At 43.9% G+C, this 25,542-nt stretch overlaps 3 protein-coding genes across 6 annotated transcripts in view; 1 reads left to right on the top strand and 2 right to left on the bottom strand.

Annotated features, from left to right (window-relative positions):
* The window catches only part of LOC310636864 (uncharacterized protein), a 121,129-nt gene extending 96,668 nt beyond the window's left edge, over positions 1–24,461 (top strand). For 2 of the 4 annotated variants that reach the window (XM_083356985.1, XM_083356984.1), the window contains exon 2: positions 19,279–24,461. In XM_083356985.1, coding sequence (XP_083213111.1) covers positions 19,662–21,287 — 1,626 coding nt within the window. In that variant the 5' untranslated portion in view covers positions 19,279–19,661 and the 3' untranslated portion in view covers positions 21,288–24,461. Of the gene's footprint in view, positions 1–9,144; positions 9,202–18,429; positions 18,948–19,278 lie in introns of those variants that run through there. The other 2 variants (XM_083356983.1, XM_083356982.1) reach the window with 2 other exon arrangements.
* The window catches only part of LOC310636861 (uncharacterized protein), a 422,701-nt gene that overhangs the window by 284,691 nt on the left and 112,468 nt on the right, over positions 1–25,542 (bottom strand). The gene's annotated exons all lie outside the window — the stretch shown is intronic.
* The window catches only part of LOC310636858 (uncharacterized protein), a 342,152-nt gene that overhangs the window by 225,066 nt on the left and 91,544 nt on the right, over positions 1–25,542 (bottom strand). The gene's annotated exons all lie outside the window — the stretch shown is intronic.

Here is a 25,542-nt window from a genome sequence, read left to right as displayed (position 1 = left end):
GTGCTCGCTGGATGCAAAATAAGGGGTAGGTTTGCCCGCAGCCCATCTGTCCCCCCATGACCAGTCCATTTCCAGCCAACTGGAGCTCCTCAAGATGTTTTGAGACCACTGAGATGTTTGGGGATAATATGCATATTTCTTAGGGTGCCTGGGCATGGAATATAATATTATAACAGAATTGGAAGCGACCTTACAGGTCATCTAGTCCAACCCCCCCCCCACCTGAGCAGGAGACCCTACACCATTTCTGACAGATGGTAGTCCAGTCTCTTCTTGAAAGCCTCCAGTGTTGAAACTCCCACAGTGTCAGAACCCACCTCAACCCACATTTTAGGAAAGAAGAACTCTCGGAGACAGGATTGTCCAAGAAGGAACTTTTACTAAAACATAGTTGGTAGTGGATAATCTTGGCAGGATCTGGAAAGTGGGTCACAGATCGATACTTTTAAAGTGTCCCCAAGTAAAACCCCTCCCTTCTGTCCATTTGGTCAGTCCCGGATCTGTTAAGTTTCATGTGTCAAAACCCTTCTTGGGAAAAGAGAAGCTCAATGCACTCAGAGATGTAAACCAGAATCTGCCCCCCCCCTCTTTTGTTCTTCTCAGTTCAAAGGTTCTTCCTCTGGTCTTTGATGATGGCCTCTAGGCAGGCTGAAGAGACAAGCTTGAATCTAATGGATAAGGTTGGCCAACTGATATCTTCTCTCCCTCTCCTTGTGGATGGTAGAACCCAGTAAGGGGGTGAGATTTAGGATTGCGCAGATAGGAAATTAGGAGTGGAATATAAATGGAATATAATTGGATTCAGTTTCCATCTTTTATGCCTTGCCTGGCCTTTCTGTGACAGCCGCTCAAATATTGGATGCCTGCTATCATGTCTCCCCTTGTCCTTCTCTTCACTAGACTAGCCATGCCCAGTTCCTGTAACCGTTCTTCATGTGTTTTAACCTCCAGTCCTCTAATCCTCTTTGTTGCTCTTCTCTGCACTTTTTCTGGAGTCTCAACATTTTTTTTTATACTGTGGAGACCAAAATTGGTTGCAGTATGCAAAGAAGGATTACAGAGAGGTAAGTGGTAACTGAGAAATGCACTCTTCTGCCTAGCATCCCCTGCTGGAGGAGAAAGTCCAGGTGCTTTTTACAGCAAGGTCATGCAGTGATCTACTCCCCAAGTGTAGTAGTAAGAAACAGTCACAAGATAAAATTTTTATCTTTAGAATTAATCCATTGGGTGAGCGAAGAGAGACAGGAGCTTGACCAGCAAGGTCAAAAGGAAGACATTTTTTTTCTTTCACCCTTTTCTTTTACTTCTTTTGCCATCCACAACGTGAGATCTTGCTTAACTAAATGGGCTACTTTCTTGGCAAGGTCCATGTCACTGCGTTTTTTCTGTTTTGTCAGCTCAGCACCTCTCACTCTGTTTTTCTGCCAGCTGTATTGTACTCTTATCATTGTAACCAAGGTGATTGTCACTTGTCCAGCCATGTTTTGGTTTCATGTCTGGATCTACTATGATGTGCGCATGTCCAGCCACAAAAGTTTACTTCTACTACTTCTGTCCTTCGCTTTGTGCTGTCTGGTGATATAGACATGTAGTCATGAGTCTTTCTTTGTAATTAAAAGTTTTATAGTAGAATATATGCTTCGGGTTTTCTTTATTTTTACCTGATGTTCACCATGCATCAAATGAACCACGGTTCATTGCCCTCTGATAGGGAGTTTTTTTTATTTTCTCCCTGACAGTCCAAGCCTTACATACTCCATGTTCAGCGCTGGCCTACACTTTCTGTGAAACCCTTTCCATCTTCTACTGTCAGGTGATCTTTATTCTCAGCTGCAACATCTTCATTTGCAATAATACCTTTATTCAGACAATGCCAACTATTTCAAAACCGTACAACCTCTTAATTTAATTGGGAAGAATTAATTGTATTAATTAATAGTAATGTATACTTTTTTCTTTTTCTCACATCTTCTAAAGCCATTTTATAAAAAACTAAAGTTACACTTTTCTTTGAATCTTATAGATAAAGAGGATGGCAATAAGAGCACCCTGGTCAACTGAGAATAACAAGCAGCTTTTAAAAGGAAAGGAAATCAAGCCAGAAATTCAAATATTTTCCATTTCCTTCAGAAAGCCACAAAATTCTACACTTTCCTCAGCAGGCGAGAGAGAAACAAGAGAAAAGCAAGAAGATATTTGAAGCAGGTAAAAGTACACTTCAGAAAACTCCACAAAAAATCAAGGAAGCTTATTTTTGATTCTGAAAAAGGGGGAAATATCTGGAATTCAGTGGCAAGAAAAGGCCAATTAGACAGGCATGTACAGCATACAGTAAGGCAGGCCTCAACCTGTGCAGAAAAAAACCGACTTGAATCAAAGCACTACTAAATAAGGAATCGCCCATATTTTTGACCCCCTCAAGAATATCATTGGTGGAAAAGCTGCATGGATGTGCCAATTGTGGGAAAAACCCAAATGGTACATAACAACTGATTATGCACGAGAAGATCCACACTGTAGAAAAGCCATTGAAATGCTAGAACTGGGACAAAAGGTTTAGTCTGAACAGCTTTCTTGTGGTTCGTGGAAAGACACAGGACAGATGCCCTACAAATGCTCTCACTGAGGTAAATGCCTTAGCAACTAGAGCAACTTGGTGATACGTCAGAGGACTCACATCAAGGAGAAAGTGTTGAGTGTCCAGTTTGGGGAAAAGTTTCATTAGACATTCCCACCTCATGAGTCACCAAAGGCCTCAAAAAGGAGATAAATTCTTTGAATGTCTGTACTGTGGGAAATGTTTCAGTCGGAATTCACACCTGAAGATACACCAGAGGACTCACACAGGAGAGAAACCCTTTAAATGTCCCGAGTGTGAGAAAAGTTTCATTCAGTTTTCTAACCTGGAGACACACCAGAGGACTCACACAGGGGAGAAACCCTATGAATGTCCTTATTGTGGGAAAGGTTTCATTGACCATTCCAGCCTGGTGAAACACCAGAGGACTCACACAGGGGAGAAACCCTATGAATGTCCTGATTGTGGGAAATGTTTCAGTCGGAATTCACACCTGGTGATACACCAGAGGACTCACACAGGAGAGAAACCCTTTAAATGTCCCGACTGTGGGAAAGGTTTCATTGACCATTCAGGCCTGGTGAAACACCAGAGGACTCACACAGGGGAGAAACCCTATGAATGTCCTGATTGTGGGAAAGGTTTCATTGACAATTCCAAACTGGTGATACACCAGAGGAGTCACACAGGAGAGAAACCCTATGAATGTCCTAATTGTGGGAAAGGTTTCAGTCACAGTTCCTGCCTGGTGAAACACCAGAGGACACACACAGGGGAGAAACCCTTTGAATGTCCTGATTGTGGGAAAGGTTTCCGTCAGAATTCACACCTGGTGATACACCAGAGTGTTCACACAGGAGAGAAACCCTATGAATGTCCCGACTGTGGGAAAGGTTTCCGTCAGAATTCACACCTGGTGATACACCAGAGGACTCACACAGGAGAGAAACCCTTTGAATGTTCTGATTGTGGGAAAGGTTTCATTGACCATTCCAGCCTGGTGAAACACCAGAGGACTCACACAGGAGAGAAACCATTTAAATGTCCTGATTGTGGGAAAGGTTTCAGTCACATTTCTAGCCTGGTGATACACCAGAGCACTCACACAGGGGAGAAACCTTTTGAATGTCCTTATTGTGGGAAAAGTTTCAGTCACAATTCCATCCTGTTGAATCACCAAAAGAATCACACAGGGGAGAAACCCTTTGAATGTCCTCATTGTGGGAAAGGTTTCAATCACAATTCCAGCCTGGTGATACACCTGAGGACACACACGGGAGAAACCCTATGAATGTCCTGATTGTGGGAAAAGTTTCAGTCAGATTTATAACCTGGTGTTACACCAGAGGATTCACACAGGAGAGAAACCCTTTGAATGTCCTGATTGTGGGAAAGGTTTCAGTCACAGTTCCAGCCTGGTGATACACCAGAGGACTCACACAGGGGACAAACCTTTTCAATGTCCTCATTGTGGGAAAGGTTTCATTTCCAATTCCACCCTGGTGACACACCAGAGGACTCACACAGGGGAGAAACCCTATGAATGTCCTGATTGTCGGAAAGGTTTCATAGACTATTCCAGCCTTGTGAGACACAAGAGGATTCACACAGAACAGAAATCTTTTGAATGTCCTCATTGTGGGAAAGATTTCAGTCGCAATTCCAGCCTGGTGAACCACCAGAGGACTCACACAGAAAAGAAATCATATGTGTGTCCAGATTGTGGGAAAGGTTTCAGTCAGAATTCCCTCCTGGTGAGACACCAGAGGACTCACACAGGAGAGAAACCCTTTGAATGTGCTCTCTGTGGGAAAAGTTTCAGTCACAGTTCCAGCCTAGTCATACACCAGAGGTCTCACACAGGAGAGAAGCCATATGAGTGTCCAGATTGTGGCAAAAATTTCACTGACAATTCCCACCTCATGAGACACCTGAGGACTCACACAGGAGTGAAAGCCTTTGAATGTCCTGATTGTGGGAAAAGTTTCAGTGAGAATTATGAACTAGCGATACACCAGAGGATTCACACAGGAGAGAAACCATATGAGTGTCCAGAATGTGTTAAAATTTCACTTGGAATTCCAGTCTGGTGATACACCAGAGGACTCACACAGGAGAGAAACCCTTTAAATGTCCCGAGTGTGGGAAATGCTTCAATCAGATTTCTAATCTGCTGACACACCAGAGAACTCGCACAGAAGAGAAACCATATGAGTGTCCAGTTTGTGGGAAAAGTTTCAGTCGGAATTCCAGTCTGGTGATACACCAGAGGACTCACATAGGAGAGAAACCTTTTGAATGTGCTCTCTGATGGAAATGTTTCAGTGAGAATTTCAGCCTGGTAATACACCAGAGGTGTCACACAGGAGAGAAGCCGTATGAGTGTCCAGATTGTGGCAAAAGTTTCACTCACAATTCCAACCTGGTGAAACATCAGAAGACTCACACAGGAGAGAAACCATATGAATGTCCAGGTTGTGGGAAAAGTTTCAATTACCGTTCTAGTCTGGTGAGACACCAAAGGATTCACACAGAGAAATCATTTGAATGTCCTGATTGTGGGAAAAATTTCAAGGAAAATTCCTACCTGGTGAACCACCAGAGGACACACATGGGAGGGAAACCGTATGAGTGTGCAGAATGTGGTAAAAGTTTCAGTCGGAATTTCAGTCTGGTGATACACCAGAGGTCTCACACAGGAGAGAAACCTTTTTTTTATTGAAAAGTTTTAAAATACATTTTATCTTTAACAATCCCCCCTCCCCCCCTACCTATCCCTCCCTACCCCTCTCCCCCTCTCCCCCCTCCCCCCCTCCCGACTTCCCAGAGCTTAGTACAGGGTATAAAAACAAAGAACTATCATAAACATCCATATGCTACCAACAATAAATTCTTAAATCTATCACTCTCTAGCTCATATAAGATAACTACAAGCAATACTAATTTTCCATATAAAAAAAAAGAAAATAGAAAGGAAGACTTATTCAAATGCTAAATGAAACTTTTTAGTCCCATATTTGTTCTGGATATATTCAATCCATTTTTTCCACTCCATAATATAACCTTTTGAACGTCCCGATTGTGGGGAAAGTTTCATTACATCTTCACACTTGGTGATGCACCAGAGAACTCACACAGGAGACAAACCCTTTAAATGTCCTTTTTGTGGGAAAAGTTTCAGTCATACGTACAACCTGTTGATGCACCAGAGGATTCACATGGGGGGACACCTGTCAAATATCCAATCTGTGGATGGTAGCTCAAGCGTAAATCACCCCTTATTGAATACAAGAAATTTGACATGAGGCAAAAGTTGATGAATTTAAAGAAGGCTTCATTTTCATTTCAGATCTCCCATTGAGAGTGTAGGTGAGAAATTGACTATTTTAATTCTGGCCTAATACTTTTTAGTCCACATCTCAGGATTAGACCAGTTGGCAGAGAGAAATAAGTGGAAATTATTATGAGTGTCCAGATTGTGGTTTCTGGTTTCTGGTTATCAGCAGAAATTACTGGATATTTCCTTTTGCAGAAGTTGTGCAATTTGTGAAAAAGGCTTTTGGGTGGTATTTTTTGTATATTGATTATCTTCTACCTTGGTGTCCTCCAGATTTTGAGCTCCAGAATTCCCCAGCCAACATACAAATAGTCCTCGAGATAACAATTGTTATCTCAATTACGGTTGCATCTTGCAATGGTGGTTAAGCAAGACTCCCTTGATGAACTATCCCACCTCCTTCTCTCCCTGATGAAGCCGTTAATCAAATTGCAAGTCCTCTATACCTTTTGAACCTCAAGTTTGTGAAGAAGAGCAGGACATGCATCCGTGGGCTATGTTAGTATGTCATGAAAGCACAGACCCAGATTTGCCTTCCAAAGACCTCCTTACCCTTTTAGTTCCCTCCAGGCCTTTCTCTTCCCCACAGGATCCCCACAATCTTTTCCCCACTTCCATTGGATCCCTTCAATCCTTAATCTTGACTCTCACCACACCACGCCTCACAGCCTCCTCCTCCATACCTTTTGAAGATCTCTGAACCTCAAGTTGGTGAAGGAACACAGGTGCCATATGGTGGACTTGTGGAAGAAGCTGCTATTTTGCCACGCCTGCCTCTGGGGCAAATTGGTGGCTGCATCTTGGTTACTGTCGCCTGGGAGTGTGACCGACCGTTCAGTTCTGCTACCTTAACCCTTTGTAGACTGTGTTAAGAGATTGTGGGCACAGTGAAAATGATGGCTGCCTCCAGGAGGTCTCCAAAAAGGCAGACTATGTATCCCTGGGACCCAAGATAAGTGGACAAGTACCACTTGCGCCATTATTGTGCTGCAACTGCCAGAAAAAGTCAATGCAGTCCTAGATTGCAGCAACAGAGGAATAGTGTCAAGACAACAGGAGGAGATAGAATTGCTTCACACACTGTTGGTGACGTCACTTCAAATACTGTATCCAGTTTTGGTCACCACGATAATGAAAAGTTTTTGAAATCTTGGAAATTGTGCAGAGAAGAGCGGTAAAGATGATAAAGGGTCTGGACACTAAATCATTTGGTGATCAGTTGTGGGAGCTAGGTATATCTAGGCTATCAAAGGTCATCATACTTGAGGGAGACGATAGCTGTCTTCCAGTACTTGAGGGGCTGTCACCAGGAAGAGGGGATTGACTTACTCTCTAAGGTACCTGAGGGCAGGACAAGAGGTTTCTTAAAATGAGATCCAACTTAGAAGTAAAGAGAAATTTTCCATCACTGAGAGCAATTAATCAATGGAATAGCTTGCCTCCAGAGATTGTGGCTGTCTCGGAGTGGACAATCACTTAAATATGAGCCAGCAGTGTGCTGCGGCTGCCAAAAAAGCCAACACTTTGCAACTTCTGAAGATAAGCTATTTCACTTGTTAACTGTTCTCACTGTTAGGATGTTTGTCTTTAGTTCTGGGTTGCTTCTTTACTTCATTAGTTTCCTTCCATTGTTTTTTATCTCACCTTCTGGTGCTTTGGAAAATAGGTTGGTCCCCTCGTTTTTGTGGCAGCCCCTCAAATTTTGGGAGCATGGCTATCATATCACCCCTGGTCCTTCTTTTTACTAGACTAGCCATACCCAAATCCTCCAACCGTTCTTCATGTGCTTTAGTCGCCAGGCCCTTAATCATGTTAGCTGTTCTACTCTGCCCTCTTTTCAAAGTCTCATGATTTTGTGCCTATGATGGAAGAAAATGAAATTTGGCTTTTCCTGATTAGATCAGGGGTCCCCAACCCAGGTGTGATTGGCTGCCCAGGGCACGCACTCATCCCCACTCATGCAAGCACTGCCGCCCTGGCAAAATTGGGGTGGGGCCTGGGCAAAATGTTTGGGCGCATAGCAAACAGGGTGGCACTAGCGCCTGTACGGCAAAAATGGGGCGGTCCTAGCTAGTGTCATCTAGGTGCTAGCACCGCCCCGTTTGCGTCGCAGGTGCTCGTGGCCCCTATTATGTGCGTGCACGCACGCGCATAAAACTCTTCCCCCTCTTTCCCTCCAGTCCGCCAACCAAGAATAGTTGGAGACATCTGGATTAAATAGGTTAAGTAAGAAATGGCTAGTATAAACGACTCTGTAAAAGTAAAGTTGAAGTTGTAACCTTATTATATTTTACTATGCTAAAAAGAGTCGGAAGTCAACATTTTTCTATGCCATTTTCCTTCTTCCCTTTTTCCTACCCTTAGTTTCCCACTATTTTTCTTTGTATTTTGTATTTTGAATAATAAAAATAATAAAAAATTGAGCAAAAAACGCACTGAACCCTGCAGAGATTCACTTCACAACTATGGCAAGAAAGGTCATAAAATGGAACAAACGGGTGCACATTTATAATGGTTTCAGCATCCCACACTCACAATCCCCATTTCTTACTGTCCAACTAGCTTCTGACAAGAAACGTAAGTGGGGAATGCCGGCAGGAATCTGCAAGTCACGATCATGCTTTGCTTAACAACTACAGAGGAACGGATGTAAGTTGACACTGTCATGTGATGCTTAACATGCTTAATGACCAGATGCTTAGTGACGGGGATGCCAGTCCTATGCCCTGAGGCCTCCAGGGCAGAGAGTAAAGAAAATAGCCTTAGGGCAGAGGTCCTCAACGTTTTGGGCACCAGAGACCGGTTGTGTGGAGAAAAGTTTTTTCACGCACCAGAGAGTGTGGTTTTGTGTGCTGCCTGCATCCCACAGATGGCTTCAGCTAAGATATGCTGAAGCTCACAAAAATTGAATTACGGGTTCAGTGGAAAAGAGTATTATGCAATGATGAATCCAAGTCTGAAATTTTTGGATCCAATTGTCAACAATATCTGAGAAGAGATGGAGAAATGAACATTTGCAGCCTTCAGGGAAGCCTGGTGGATAGTCTGTCCTGGTTTGGGGCTGCATTTCTGCCTGTGCTGTCGCCCCCTCCCCGCAGCGGCTTCCACGAAGGGGTTAAAGGCAGAGAGCTTTTCTCTGGCGCCTAGAGAGGAGGCCGGAAACGGAAATAAGGCCGTGGGAGTGCACTTTCCGGCCCCTCCCGCCCCTTTTCCTGCTCTCCCAGCCTTTCTTACGGCAGCGCTGCGGAGGTTCCCCTCGCGGGGAGGGTCGCTGAAAGGGCGCCAGGTGGGCGAGGAGGCTCCGAGAGGGGGAGGGCAATCAGGAGGGGGGAATCCCCGGGGGGGGAAGGGGAGGGGGGATTCCCGGGGGAGGGAGGGAGGGAGGGAGAGCCAGGTGGGTTTCCCCCAGTTGCGCCCCCTCCCCTTCCGAGTCTCCGCCTTTCCTCGCGGGCTTTTCTGCTCCGTGGGAAGCGCTGCGCCTTCGCTTCTCCTCCTCCTGGGTTGCGGCTTCCGCGAACGGCTCTCCGATCCCCTCCAGGTCCTTCCCCCGAGCCCCCCTCCTGCCCCGCAGCCCCCCCTCTTGGCGCAGCCCGGCTCCCCGCCTGGGGGCTCCCGGGGATTCCCGGAAGGTTGGGCACCCCCGTTCCCACGTTCCCCTCTCGCTGCTGGGGAGGGTCAGCCTGCCAGTGCCTGGAGGGGAGGAGGAGGAGGGGGAGGACGGGGGGAGCTCTGGGCTGGGAGGGAGCGAGGCTGGAGGGGAGGGCGGGGACCCTGCGAGGAGGAAGAGCTGAATGGCGTCTGGAAGGCGGGTGAGGGAGAGCCGAGAGGCGTCCAGGTGGGCTTGGCCAATGGGCTGCCCTGTCCAGGTGGGCTTCCTTTGAGATGGAGCCCCTGAATCTGCCTCTCTTACGTGCTCGGATTCCCTCTCTGGTGACTGCTGCGTCCCTGTTTCTCTCTCTGCCCACGTATGTGAACAGCCCTACATGGATGATGGTATTTTGACTGGGGGTTTTTTAAAAGGGGAGGGCAGAGGTCCATTATCCCCACGTGCAGGGGTAGGCAACCTCGGCTCTTTTATGACTCATGGACTTCAACTCCCAAAATTCCTGAGTCAGCTATGCTTCTTGCTTTTTTTAATTTATTTTTTCTGTTTCATTTTTTATTAAAAAAGTTTTGTAAAAATTACAATATAATCCCCAAAACCAACCCACCCAAAAAACCCCTCCCTCCCACACTTCCCAAAGCTAAATATAGGGTTACAAATATAATAATCATAATCTAACTAACATTAACCAACTATATAAATAACCAATTTCATAATGCGCTTTAACTCCCCTTTAAACAAAATAAAATGAACATAATAATAAAAACAAAGAAATTAATATCCAAGTTATTAAACAATACTAATACTAAAAATAATAATACCATATAATTAAAACTAATAAAAATTCCGCTATAATAAACTATTAATAATAATAACAATCTAAAATTTACTCATAAGCCAAATGGAACTTTTTGGTCCCATATTTATTCTGAATATAATCTATCCATCTTCTCCAGACCGAAATGTATCTTTCTTGTGAATGATCCTTCAGATAAGCAGAAATCTTAGCCATTTCTGCTAAATTTGACACTTTAAATATCCATTCTTCTATAGTAGGCAAGCAATCCTTCTTCCAATATTGCCCTACCAATAACCTTGCAGCTTTTATCAAGTTCAACATCAAGTTAGTTTCTTTAGTATCACAATCTATAATAACACCCAATAAAAATAGTTGTGGGGTAAACTTTATCTTTCTCTTAAAAATCTTTTGAATGTTCAACCAAATTTTAATCCAAAAGCTTTTATATTTCTACAAGTCCACCAGATATGAAAATAAGTGGCATCCAAACTGCCAAATCTCCAACATTTGGGCTGTAAGTTAGGATACATACAAGACAACTTTTTAGGATCCAAATGCCATCTCTAAAACATTTTATAAAAATTTTCTCTTAAATTTTGGACCTGGGTAAATTTTACATTTCTAACCCAAATTACCTCCCATATATCCAATGGGATCGGTTCTTGAATATTTTGGGCCCACTTTACCATACAATCATTAACTAATTCCATTTCCGAATCCAATTCTATTAAAGCATTGTAAATTCTCTTTATATGCACTCAATTTTGATCTTTGATCTGTTTTACCAAATTTTCGTCCAGTAGTGTAATGCCAACCTTCTGATCTAACTTCCACCTAACTTGCAATTGAATATACTGGAACCAGGACTGTACAATATTTTCCTGTTTTAACTGAACTAATGACTTTAATTGCCAATCATTCCCTACCAATCTAAGTAATTCCTTATAAGAAATCATATCCAAACTCACACCCATAAATACACCTTCTATCGCGTATCCAGGAATCCCCCAAATTGGTATTTTATAATTTAACTTATAATAATACTTTTTCCAGACACGCAATAAAGCACTTCTTAAAATATGAGATTTAAAAGCCTTGTCAACTTTTTTGTCATAAATTAAATATTCATGCCACCCATATAATAAGTTCCATCCCTCAAGATAAAGTGTTCTTTTATTTGTTAAATTAAGCCAATCACTAACCAATGTTAAAACCACCACATCATAATATACCGTATTTTTCGGACCATAAGACGCACCTGACCATAAGACGCACCCAGTTTTTAGAGCAGGAAAACAAGAAAAAAAATATTCTGAACCAAATAGTATCAGTATACTAAAACAGGTCTTTTCAACCTTTTCATCCATTGTACCACTTTTAGGAGAAGGCAATGTCCGAGTACCACCAGTTGCCCAGCAAGGTGTCAAAAACTTGACACCCCCCCCAAAAGGAAAAAAAATGATAAAGTACAGGTAGTCCTCGACTTACAACGATTTACTTAGTGCCTGTTCAAAGTTACGATGGCACTGAAAAAAGCAACTTATGACCATTTTTCACACTTATGACCATTGCAGCATCCCCAAGGTTGTGTGATTTACATTCGGATGCTTGGCAATCGATTCATATTTATGATGGTCACATTGTTCCAGGGTCATGTGATCGCCTTTTGCAACCTTCTGACAAGCAAAGTTAGTGGGGAAACCAGATTCGCTTAACAACCATGTTACTAATTTAATTTCTCTCTCTCCTTCTCTTTCTCTCCCTCTCCCCTCTTTCTTTCTCTCTCCTCTCTCTCCCTCTTTCTCTCTCTCCCTATTTTTCTCTTTCCCTCTATTTTTCTTTCCCTCTATTTCCCTCCCTTTCTTTCTCTCTCCCTCTTTCTCTCCCTCTATATTTTTCTCTTTCCCTCTATTTCTCCCTCTCCCTTTCTTTCTCTCCCTCTCTCTTTCCCTCTCCCTTTCTCTCCCTCTATTTCTCTCCCTTTCTTTCTCCTTCTCTCTCTTTCCCTCTTTCTCTCCCTATCTTTCTCCTCTCTCTCCCTTTCTCTCCCTTCCTATTTCTTTTTCCTTCTCTCTCTCCCTATCTTTCTCTCTCTATTTCTCTCCCTCCCTCTCCCATTGTTCCTTCCTTCCTTCCTTCCTTCCTTCCTTCCTTCCTTCCTTCCTTCCTTCCTTCTCTCCCTCTTTGTCCTTCCCTCTCTGTGTTAGAGCAGTACCCACAGAGGCGGCCCTGCAGCCCGGCTTTCTCTTGCAGAAAGCAAGCTGAAACGGAGCGAGGGAGATTGCCAGGAACGCGATCTCGCGTGGTTTCAGTTTCCCTTGCTACAAGAGAAAGCAGGCTGAAACAGAGCAAGGGAGATTGCAGCAGTGCAACATCGCGTTCCTGGCAATCTCCCTTCCTCCGTTTCAGCCTGCTTTCTCTTGTAGCAAGGGAAGCTGAAACCAAGCGAGGGAGATTGCAGGAGTGCGAGATCGGCGTTTCTCAGCACGTGCCGATTTGTGCTCCTGACAATCTCCCTTGCTTTCCACTTGCGGAGGTTGGGGCTGGCCATACGGATCACCTTTAGACCATAAGACGCACCCTCGTTTTCCCCCTCACTTTTGGGGGGAAAAAGTGCGTCTTATGGTCCAAAAAATATGGTAATTTCATGTTAGGCACCTTAAGTCCCGTGCGTCTTGTAAAATCTTAAGTTTAACTCTTGGTTTTTTCTCCACCCAGATAAATTTATTAATACCCTTCTGCCATTCATCCAGATTAGCATCTTTTTTCAATCTTTTTTCACTCATGCGCTCGTGACCTCCCGTTTAGACTACTGCAACGCTCTCTACATGGGGCTGCCCTTGAGGACCACTCGGAGGCTTCAGCTTGTGCAGAATGCGGCCGCGCAAGTTGTGATGGGGGTTTCCCGATACTCCCATGTAACACCTCTACTCCGCGAGCTGCATTGGCTTCCGGTTGCCCTCCGGGTGAGATTCAAGGTGCTGGTGATGACCTATAAAGCCCTAAATGGCTTGGGTCCGGGATATCTGAGGGAACACCTGCTGCCGGCATCAAGTTCCCTTCGTCCAGTGCGCTCCCACAGGGAGGGTCTTCTCAGGGTGCCACCGGTAAGAGATTGCAAGCGGGTAACACCCAGGGATAGGACCTTCTCAGTGGGGGCGCCTGCCCTTTGGAACCAGCTGTCAGTGGAGCTGAGGACTGCCCCCCGACCTCCGTTCATTCCGCCGGGGCCTGAAGACCTGGCTCTTCGAGCTCTCTGGCCCAGGCTGAGGATTAATCTTATTTTAACTGGGGTTTTATTTATGCAGGGACAAATATAATTTTTTTAAAAAAATTGTTTTTAACTTTTGTATCTTGGTTTTTTAATCACCCTGTAAACCGCCCTGAGTCCTTCGGGAAAGGGCGGTATATAAATGTAATAAAATAAATAAATAAATAAATAAAATATAGGTATCATTTGAAACAAAAAGAGAAACTTTGGTAAAACATTCATTTTAACAGCTGCAATTTTCCCCAGCAAATATAATTGTAGTTTTTTTCCAATTATTTAAATCCTTTTGTACTTTTAGCCATAATGTGTCATAATTATTCTTATATAATTTCACATTAGAGGCTGTAATATATACTCCCAAATATTTAACCTTTTTCACTATTTCATAACCTGTCAATTTTACTAACATTTCTTTTTCATTCATGGTCATATTTTTAGATAATATTTTAGTCTTATTATTATTTACCTTAAAACCAGAAACTTTCCATATTGAGTTATAATTTCCATCAAGTCTATAACCAATTGAATCATCCGCAAAAGCTCTTAACCTATAATCATTCTGTTTTATTTTTATTCCCTTTATTATAGTTGATTCACGAATTTTAATCAATGAAATCTCCAATGTTAAAACAAACAACAATGGTGATAGGGGACATCCCTGTCTTGTGCCTTTTTCGCTTTTAAATGCCTGTTAATCCCACATTAATTATAATTTGTGCCAATTGATGTTGATATATAGCCCTAAGAGAATGTAAAAATTTATCCCCAAAATTCATTTTATCAACAACTTTCAATAAAAATTGCCAATTCAACTGATCAAAAGCTTTTTCAGCATCCAAAAATATCAATGCCGCGGGGACTTGGTTGTTCTTGTCCAAATTTAATTTAATAATAATAATTTAATAATTTGATTTCTATACCGCCCTTCTCCCGAAGGACTCAGGGCGGTGAACAGGGCAATACACAATAAAAATCGAATACAAAAATTAAAAAGCCATTAAACATCATGCCCATAAAATCAATACATATTAAAGTTAAAACAAGTTTTAAAAACCCAACCCGATCCCGTCAGACCAGGCCAGCTTGTTCGAAAATGAATGTTTTGAGATTGCGCCGGAAGGAGCGAAGGTCGGGGGCCATCCGGAGCTCAACCGGTAAGCGGTTCCAAAAGTCTGGCGCGCCCACAGAGAACGCTCTCCCCCTGGGGGTCACCAATCGGCATTCTTTGATCGGCGGCACCCTGAGGAGGCCCTCTCTGTGGGAGCGCACTGGACGGAGGGAAGTTGACGCTGGCCGCAGGTGTTGCCGTAGGTAATCTGGACCCATGCCATGAAGGGCTTTGTAAGTCATAACTAACACCTTGAACCTCACCCGGAGAGCAACCGGTAGCCAATGTAGCTCGCGGAGCAAAGGTGTAACATGGGAGTATCGGGAAACTCCCAAGACAACTCGCGCGGCTGCATTCTGCACCAGTTGGAGTCTCCGGGTGGACCTCAAGGGCAGCCCCATGTAGAGAGCATTACAGTAGTCTAGACGAGAGGTCACGAGCGCATGAGTGACTGTGTGCAAGGCATCCCGGTCTAGATAGGGCCGCAACTGGCACACCAGGCGAACCTGGGCAAAGGCCCCCCTAGTCACAGCTCCAATATGCTCTTCCAAAGAGAGCTGTGAGTCTAGAAGGACTCCCAAGTTGCGGGCCCTATCTACGGGGGGTAATAGCTCACCCCCCATGGCCAATGATGGAATAATCGGAATTTCCCGGGATGCCGGCACGAACAGCCACTCAGTCTTGTCAGGGTTGAGTCGAAGCCTGTTCCTCCCTATCCAGACCCGAACCGCCTCCAGGCAGCGGGACATCACGTCGAGGGCATCACTGGGGTGGTTTGGGGTCGAAATAAAAAGCTGGGTACTTTTGATCTTTTGCAGCAATGTGAGTCTCCTGTAAGCAGACAATGTCATTTTTATGTTGATTCAGGTAGTGAAATTCTTTCTTTTTGTGGTGAATTCAGGCCATTAACATTCCATGTCAGGAGCTTTGCCATCCTTAGTGGCCTGAAGCCTCTGGAACACTGCCTGAAGATCTGCCGTCGGTCTCTTCGGTCGTGCCCCTCCCATAGGCTCTGTATTAACCGGGCCTTGTGTTGTTGGTCCAGAATCAGCCTTCTGTTTTTGCTCCTTTTCATTATGTCTATACGCAGCCCGAGTCATCCTCTCTTCCTTTGGATCATCCTTTAACAACAAACTCTGTTCAATAGGCTCTGCCTGCGGTAAATCTCCAACAGCCAGTGACATTGCACCTTCAACTGGTTGTTTATCTTCCAGCCTTTCTTCTATTCTCTTAAGTCGTGGAGATGGTGGTGAACCTACTTTCAGGACATGTATAGAAATCTTTTGCCTTTGAAATTGTATTAAGTCTATATCATGTCCCTGCATAATTCACCACTATTCCAATAGGTATTTCCCATCTAAACTGGACCTGTCGGTTTTTAAGCTCCTCAGATAAAAAAGCAAAATCTTTTCTTTTTCTAAGAATTTTTGGAGGTATTTCTTTTAAAATTATAATGTTTTGATCTGCAATTTGGAATCACTGTTGGTAAAAAGCCTGAATAATTGCATTTCGAAGTGATCTCCTGGAAAAATAAATAACCACATCTCTAGGTAAATTTTTCTGCCTCGCAATCCAGGGATTAACCCTAAATATCTTATCCATCTCTCTTGATAACTCCTCAGGTTCACATCCCAAAATGGGAGCTATAGCTTTTGCCACCTCCTTTTTCAGATCTTCTCGTGGGTCCTCCTTTAATCCTCTTATTCGCAAGGCAAATTCCATATCTCTATATTGTGAGATGGTCACTTCGTCCTCTGTTCTATCAATCTTGTTTTCAACTTTAACAACTCTGCTTTCTAATTTTTCAGTTTTTTCCACAACTTCATCCACCCGATCATCCAAGCGTTCAATATGTGTAGCTAACCCTTGAAGTGCAAGCAGTGTGTCTTCCCTCATCTCTCTATTTTTATTCTCAAGGAGGTCAGCCATCTCCTTCACTTTACTGTCAAGAAGATCAGCCATCTCCTTCTTTATTTCTTGTGTTGCTTGCTTTAAAGCATCTTGAATATCTTTAAGCGTAAATGCAGGTGGTGGGGGAGAGGGTGGAGGGGATTTACGCTTAGCTGTAGATTGCACCGCAGGTTGTACTACAGGAGAGGAGATTGTACTTTTAGAAACAGCAGAAATTCTCAAACGCTTTGAAGCCATTTTCCTGCTTGTAAAAGTCCACTTCTTATAAATTTCACTTTCCCCTTCAACAAAATCAGCAATTAAAAAACAAAGTCCCAGAGAAAAAAAAAGAATATTCTGTAAGAATTCTTTCTTTTAAAAAGAAAGAGAAGCTCTAAATACAAAAGTCTGATAAGTTGTTTAAACTTTGTTGCAAAATGTATCTCTTTCTTGACACTGTCCTTTCACACAAACAAACAGCATTCCGGCGCCATTTTTCCCCTTTAAGTCAAATTAAAATATGAAGAAGATTAATTCTGCCCGAGTTAAAGTTCCCAGCACTTGCAATTTTAACTTCTCCTGGTCAGCTCTGTCTGCTTTTAAATCACTCACAAGTCACTTTAAATAACAGATGTGGGTGCGGCGTCTTGCTTTGCTCCTGAAGCTCGGAGCAAAGGTGTCCTGGGTCCGGAGAAAGCCTCGGGCTCCGAGGGAGCTCTCACTCTCCGACCCCCAAATAATTAAGGGGGTCTAGGGGAGTTCTACCTCTTCCTGAGGAAAACTCTCCTCCCCCTCTTCTCCCGAGGGGGAGGTTTTCAAGCCGCGGGACAGCTGATTTTCGCTGTCTCCGCACGCTTTTCACGGAATCCCAGGACAGGCGGCCAGAAGAAAGCCGCCATCGGTGCGGCGTCACCACCGGACGTTCAGCTATGCTTCTTGCTTTTGTTGTTCTCAGTTCAAAGGTTCTTCCTTTGGTCTTTGATGATGGCCTCTAGGCAGGCTGAATAAACAACCTTGCGTCTAATGGATAGGGGTGGCCAATTGACATCTTCCCTCCTTGTGGATGGCAGAATCCAGTAAGGGGGGTGAGGTTTAGGTTTGTGCAGATAGGAAGTTAGGAATGGAATATAAATGAAATATAAATAGATTCTGACACACAACTTCTGAAGGCAATCTGTCCCATTGGTTGATTGTTCTCACTGTTGAATCTCTCCTTGATCAGTTTCCATCTGTTATTCCTTCTCTGTCCTTCAGGTGCTTTCTGTGACAGCCTCTCAAATATTGGATGCCTGCTATCATGTCTCCCCTGGTCCTTCTCTTCACTAGACTAGCCATGCCCAGTTCCTGTTTTGATGGCAGAATGCCTGTGAGGCCCCAGCCGAGCCAAGCAGAGCTGACACTAGTGCTCTACATCTTGCTAATGTCATGGTTCCGACTAACCATCCCAACCAAATTAGAACTCCGAGGCTAGCAGTTTCCTCAATGAACATTTAATTTAATTTAATTTAATTTAATTTAATTTTAATTCCATTTATATCCCGCCCTTCTCCGAAGACTCAGGGCGGCTTACAAGCTTAGCAGTAGCCTTCATTCTATGTATATGCCTGCTTGTTAGGGCTTTCACACACACCCCAAGCGGCATTATTACAAAGTCAGCTTATTGCCCCCAACAATCTGGGTCCTCATTTTACCTACCTCGGAAGGATGGAAGGCTGAGTCAACCTTGAGCCTGGTGGGACTCGAACCTGCACTAATTGCAGGCAGCTGGTGTTACTTAAGGAGGCATTAGCCCACTGCTCCACCAAGGATGTTTATGAACATGTTTATGGGGTACATCGTATGGGCACATTCAAAAGTAAAACCAACTCTGAATATTTCCCGCAGGTTCAGCATAATTAAAAGTATCAAACCCCTTCCCCCCAAGTGTCACAAATCACACTGTCCAATGGAGTTAATTGGTGACCTCTTAGTCACTCCTCCCCATCTTCCTCCGACACTTGTGGAGATGACCTTGGTTCCCACGGTCGTTCTGTGTTATACCTAGCAATATGTCCAGTCTCATTCCCCCTTCTAAAGTGTGTGGCAACTGTGTATAAAAGAAAATGGCTTCAGCCAGGTTCATTGCAGAAATTGACAGCTGAGACTTTAGGCATCATTTCATCTGTTAAAAGTCCCCACATCTCTAAAAGTACCTTAAAAGGGTTGACTGTAACCAACTGGGAGTGAGAGAGCTACTTGAACTGAAATACTGGAAGCAACATTCCAAACACAATTCAAGCTGCGCTGAAGATGTCTCCCTGGAGATGAAACATTTGCAACCTAGAGATCAAGCCCAGAGATCAAACCAACAGCCCACATTTGTATGTTTGTATATTTCTATTTCTCTCTGTATGCATATATCTACAACTGTATAATTCCCAGCACTTCCAGATATATTTGATGATAACGGTTTGCATTGCTAAGCATTTGTGATTTACCCAAGTCAAAAACAGTATTTCATGATTGAATGGATATTTGAACTTGGATCTCAGTAGTCTTCCGTGTGTCAAATGAATCATAATTACTGTAACAAGTTTTTTCTTGTATTGTGGCATGTTTGCTTATTTGTAATGTATACTTTTTTCTTTTTCTCACATCTTCTGAAGCCATTTTATAAACAACTAAAGTTACACTTTTCTTTGAATCTTATAGATAAAGAGGATGGCAATAAGAGCACCCTGGACAACTGAGAATAACAAGAAGCTTTTTTTAAAAAAGCAAATCAAGCCAGAAATCAAAACATTTTCAATTTTCTTCAGAAAGGCACAAAATTCTTCACTTTTCTCAGCAGGTAAAAGAAAACCAAGAAGATAATTGAAGCTGGTAAAAGTAGATATCACAAAACTCCAAGATACATTACAGAAAAAATCAAGGGAGCTTATTTTTGATTTAGAAAAAGAGGAAAATATCTGGAAGTCAGTGCCAAGAAAAGGTCAATTAGACAGGCACGTAGAGCAGACAGTAAGGCAGGCATCACAAGACAAAGTGTATGAGTGTCCAGTTTGGGGAAAAGTTTCATTAAAAATTCCCACCTCATGAGTCACCAAAAGACTCAAAAAGGAGATAAATTCTTTGAATGTCTGGACTGTGGGAAACGTTTCAGTCAGAATTCCCACCTGGTGATACACCTCAGGAGTCACACAGGAGAGAAACGGTTTAAATGTCCCGAGTGTGGTAAAAGTTTCAGTCAGATTTCTAACTTGGTATCACACCAGAGGATTCACACAGGAGAGAAACCCTTTGAATGTCCCGAGTGTGGTAAAAGCTTCAGTCAGATTTCTAACTTGGTGTCACACCAGAGGATTCACACAGGGGAGAAACCTTTCGAATGTCCTGATTGTGGGAAAGATTTCAGTCGCAGCTCCAGCCTGGTGGTACATCAGAGGACTCACACAGGGGAGAAACCTTTTAAATGTCCACATTGTGGGAAAGTTTTCAGTCACAATTCCAGCCTGGTGGTACACCAGAGGACTCACACAGGGGAGAAACCTTTCGAATGTCGTGATTGTGGGAAAGATTTCAGTCGCAGATCCAGCCTGGTGAAACACCAGAGGACTCACACAGGGGAGAAACCCTATGAATGTCCTGATTGTAGGAAAGGGTTCAGTGACCATTCCAACCTGGTGAAACACCAGAGGATTCACACAGGGGAGAAACCCATTGAATGTCCTGATTGTGGGAAAGGTTTCAGTCACAGCTCCAGCCTTGTGATTCACCAGAGGACTCACACGGGAGACAAACCTTTTGAATGTCCTCATTGTGGGAAAGATTTCAGTCACAATTCCAGCCTGGTGAAACACCAAAGGATTCACACAGGAGAGAAACCCTTTGAATGTCCTGATTGTGGGAAAGGTTTTAGTTACAGCTCCAGCCTGGTAATACACCAGAGGATTCACACAGGGGAGAAACCCTATGAATGTCCTGATTGTGGGAAAGGTTTCAGTTATAGTTCCAGCCTGGTGATACACCAGAGGACTCACACAGGGGAGAAACCCTATGAATGTCCTGATTGTGGGAAAGGTTTCAGTCACAATTCTACTCTGGTGAAACACCAAAGGACTCACACAGAAAAGAAATCATATGAGTGTCCAGATTGTGGGGAAAATTTCATTCGAAAATTCCAGCTCACGAGTCACCAGAAAATACACACAGGAGGTAAACCTTTTGAATGTCTTGATTGTGGGAAAAGTTTCAGTCAGAATTCCAACCTGTTGAGACACCAAAGGAGTCACACAGGAGAGAAACCCTTTGAATGTCCTGACTGTGCAACAAGTTTCAGTCAGAATTGCCACTTGGCGAGACACCAGAGGATTCACACAGGAGAGAAATCATATCAGTGTCCATATTGTGGGGAAAGTTTCATTAAAAAATTCCACCTCATGAGTCACCAGAAGACTCACACAGGAGACAAACCCTTTGTATGTTCTCTCTGTGGGAAAGGTTTCAGTGAGAATTTCAGCCTGGTAATACACCAGAGGTCTCACACAGGAGAGAAGCCGTATGGGTGTCCAGATTGTGGCAAAAGTTTCACTCACAATTCCAACCTCGTCAAACATCAGAAGACTCACAAAGGAGAGAAACCCTTTGAATGTCCTGATTGTTGGAAAAGTTTCAGTGACAATTCCAGCCTGCTGAAACACCTGAGGACTCACACGGGATAGAAACGTTTTGAATGTCATTGTGGGAAAAGTTTCAGTCACAATTTCATCCTGGTGAAACACCAAAGGACTCACAGAGAAAAGAAATCATGTGAGTGTCCAGATTGTTGGAAAAGTTAGAATACTGTGTCCAGTTTTTGTCGCCACTATACGAAAAGTTGTTAAAGCCCTGGAAATTGTGCAGAGAAGAGCGGTAAAGATGATAAAGGGTCTGGACACATGGTGATCAGTTGTGGGAACTTGGTATATCTAGGCCAGACATGTCAAACACAAGGCCCGGGGGCCGGATGCGGCCCGCGAAGTGGTTTCATGTGGCCCACGAAGCCATCCTGGAAACAGTGAGGGAACGGCCCCCACTGCCTTGGCCCTGGCCCAGAGTCCCTCCTTCTGTCAGGGACCCCCAGATCTGTCCCACTCCTGCCCAGGCCCCCATAGGTACCCTTGATGCCAATGATGTAGAGCTGCCCATGCCCACCCAGTAGGCCATACGCACTCCAGCCACGCTCACCCAGTAGGCCACACCCACCCAGGCCACACCCACCCGGCCCCCCCAAGGGCAACCACAATGCTGATGTGGCCCTCAGTGAAATTGAGTTTGTCACCCCTGATCTAGGCTATCAAAGGAAATCATACTTGAGGGACATGATAGCTGTATTCCAGTACTTGAGGGGCTGTCACCAAGAAGAGGGGATTGACTTACTCTCTAGGGCACCTGAGGGCAGGATAAGTAGTATTGGGTGGAAGTTTAGGACAAGAAGTAATGGGTGGAAGCTTATTAAAATGAGATCTAACGTAGAAGTAAGGAGACATTTTCTGTCAGTGATGGCAATTAATCAATAGAATAGCTTGCCTCCAGAGATTGTGGCTGTCCCATTACTAGTGGTTTTCACAATTAGGCTGGACCGTCATTTGAGTGGGATGGTATAAGGCTCCTGCCTTGAGCTGCGTGTTGGACTAGAAGACCCCCCCCCCAGCTTCCCTTCCAAGCCTATGATGCTATGTTTCCATGAATTTGGAGACAGTTTATAAAATAGGTGCAAAACAACCCCATGAACTTGCTTCTCATAAAGGGGCTTATTTAAAAAATATTTTGTCCACAAAATATTTTTTTCCAAAATAAAACGCACAGACAAAACCTTTTAAAATGAAAGTTTTGTTTTAGATCTCGTATCCGCAGAGTCTACCTCTGCAAAGATCTTACCTGGAAAGTGAATACAACCCAGGTGGCCAGAAAAGAACAACAGCCAATGACCCTCTTTTACCGGTCTACTATAGAGAGCGTCCTCTCGTACTGCATTGTGGTTTGGTATGCTGGTCTGACAGCCACAGATAGGAAAGCATTACAGAGGGTGGTGAGCAAAGCTACTGCTAAGTTTGTAAAGCTGCCCTGAGTCTCCGGAGAAGGGCGGGATATAAATGGAATTAAAATAAAATAAAATAAATAAGATATTGGGTGCTGTCCCCTGACACTACTGGATGACATCGCCAGGGCTCGCTGCCTTGGAAGAGTGAGGAAAAGACTGGAGAAGCCAAAGGTACAAGTGCAGATTAGGCAAAACCTGTGTCAAAAACAGTAACTGTGAGAGGGACCTAGGAATCCTAGTGGACGAGTACTTAAATGTGAGAGAGCAGTGGGCGGCAGCAGCCAAAAAAACATACAATCCTAGGTTTTATAAACAGGCATAGAATTCAAGTCACATGAAATATTAGTACTGCTTTATAAAGCCTTAGGCCACATGGAATACTGCGTCCAGTTTTGATCAAATTACACAAAAGATGTTGAGACTTTGGGGGAAAAGTGCAAAGACCAACTAAGATGATTGAGGGCCTGGAGACAGAAACATGAAGAATGGTTGGAAGAATTGGGTATGGCCAGTCTAGAGAAAAGGACTACTAGGAGTGACATAATTGTAATCTGGTAATCCAGCCACAAAGAAGGGGGGGGAGTTATTTTCCAAAGCACCAGAAGGCAAGACAAGAAACGATGGAAACTAATCAAGGAGAGAAGCAACCTGGAATTAAGGAGAAACTTCCTAACAGGACAGTTAGCCAGTGGAACGGCTTGCCTTCAGAAGTTGTAGGTGCTTCCATCAATGGACGATTTTCAGAAAGGACTGGAGAACATACTTTCTGAAATGGTATGGGGTCCCCTGCTTGAGTAGGGAGTTTGGAGCAGAAGACCTCCAGGGTCCCTTCCAACTCTATTCTGATTGATTGATTGATTGATTGATATGAGCCAGTAGTGTGCTGCAGTTGCCAAAAAAGCCAATACAATCCTAGGCTGCATTAGTGGATAGAATCAAGATTAATGTGAAGTATTATAAAGCCTTTATAAGACCACACTTGCAATACTGCATTCACTTTTGCTCACACCATATAGTGAATGTAGAGTGCAGAGAAGAGCAACAAGAACAATTAGAGGGCCATAGGCTAAAACATGAATGGTTGCAGGAATTGGGTATGTCTAGTGAAAGGAAGGACCAGGGGTGACATGATAGCCGTGATCATTATTTGAGTGGCTGTCACGAAGGAGGGAGGGTCAACCTATTTTCTCAAGAAGGAGAAAATGTACTATTTCAGACAAGTAGTTTTCCAGTCTCTTAAAAGCCTTCAGTGATGAAGCACCCACAACTTCTGAAGATGAGCTGTTTCACAGGTTAATTGTTCTCACTGTTAGGAAGTTTCTCCTTAGTCCTGGGTTGCTTCTTTACTTCATTAGTTTCCTTCCATTGTTTTTGGTCTCACCTTCTGGTGCTTTGGAAAATAGGTTGCCCCCTCTTTTTTGTGGCAGCCCCTCAAATTTTGGAACACGGCTATCATATCACGCCTGGTCCTTCTTTTCACTAGACTAGCCATACCCAAATCCTCCAACCGTTCTTCATGTGCCTTTGTAGCTAAACCCTTAATCATGATATCTGTTCTTCTCTGCCCTCTTTTCAAAGTCTCATCATCATTTTCATAATTTGACCAAAACTGGATGGAGTGTTCCAGATGTGGTCTTACTACGTTTTTATATAGTGGTACTAATACTTCAGAAAGGACACGGTGGCTCAGTGGGTTAGGACACTGAGCTTGTCGATCAGAAGGTCGGCAGTTTCATGGATCAAATCCCGAGTGCCGCGTAACAGAGTGAGCGCCTGTTACTCGTCCCAGCTTCTGCCAACCTAGCAGTTTGAAAGCACGTAAAAATGCAAGTAGAAAAATAGGGACCACTACGGTGGGAAGGTAACAGCGTTCTGTGCTAGTCATGCCGGCCACATGACCACGGAGACGTCCTCGGACAAGCGCTGGCTCTTCGGCTTTGAAACGGAGATGAGCACCGGCCCCTAGAGTCGGAAACGACTAGCACGCATGTGCGGAGGAACCTTTACCTTTACCTTTACTAATACTTCACATCATCTTGACTCTCTCCCTCTGTTTATGCAACCAAGGATTGTATTAGCTTTTATGGTTGCTGCTACACACTGCTGGCTCATATTATTTAAGTGACCGTCCACTAGGCATGAAGATGACTGTTTAAACCTCTCAGCGCAATTGAAAGTAATTATTCCAAGTAAATTTGCAAGTCTTTAGTGCAGAGTTCCCCATCTTTACAGGCTGGCAGCCTGGGGGGGGAAGGGGATGATTTTGTGGGAGGGGCCGGTGAATATGAGTCCATGAGGCTCACACGAGTGGGGCCACAAAGTCCTGCAATGAGGTTCACACACCTTGGGCTGTCCACACACACCGGCCAGTCATTCACGTGGCTCAGTGGCAATTAGGCCACTGCCCGGTAATGCGCTGCACTGTCATGTGATGCTTAATGACCGGCTACTTAGTGACGTGGATGCCAGTCCTATGCCCTGAGGCCTCCAGGGCAGAGACTAAAGAAAATAGCCTTTGGGCAGAGGTCCCCAACGTTTTGGGCACCAGAGACAGGTGTGTGGTGTCAGGACCCACCTCAATTCACATCTTAGGAAATAAGAACTCTTGGATGCATGTTTAGTCCAAAAGGAAAATGTTTACTAGGATGGAATCGATTGTGGCAATACAAGACGGAATCTAACAAAGTTACATTTCAATCCTATATAAAGCATTCCCATTTCAGCCCCTCCCCTCATCCATTTGGTCAGGCTCTCATCAGTTGCTAGGTGTCAGGGCCTTCCATGGGAAAGGGAACTCTCCTTGGTTTTATGGTTATTGCTTTCCTTTTTAGTTGTAAATGAAGATGCAATCCAGACCTGTCTGTCCCCCTCCCTCCCCCAGTTAAAACATTCCC

Source organism: Vipera ursinii (genome assembly GCF_947247035.1).
Source record: "Vipera ursinii genome assembly, chromosome: 2".
Taxonomy (NCBI): domain Eukaryota; kingdom Metazoa; phylum Chordata; class Lepidosauria; order Squamata; family Viperidae; genus Vipera; species Vipera ursinii.
This window is presented reverse-complemented; position numbering and strand designations above follow the sequence as displayed.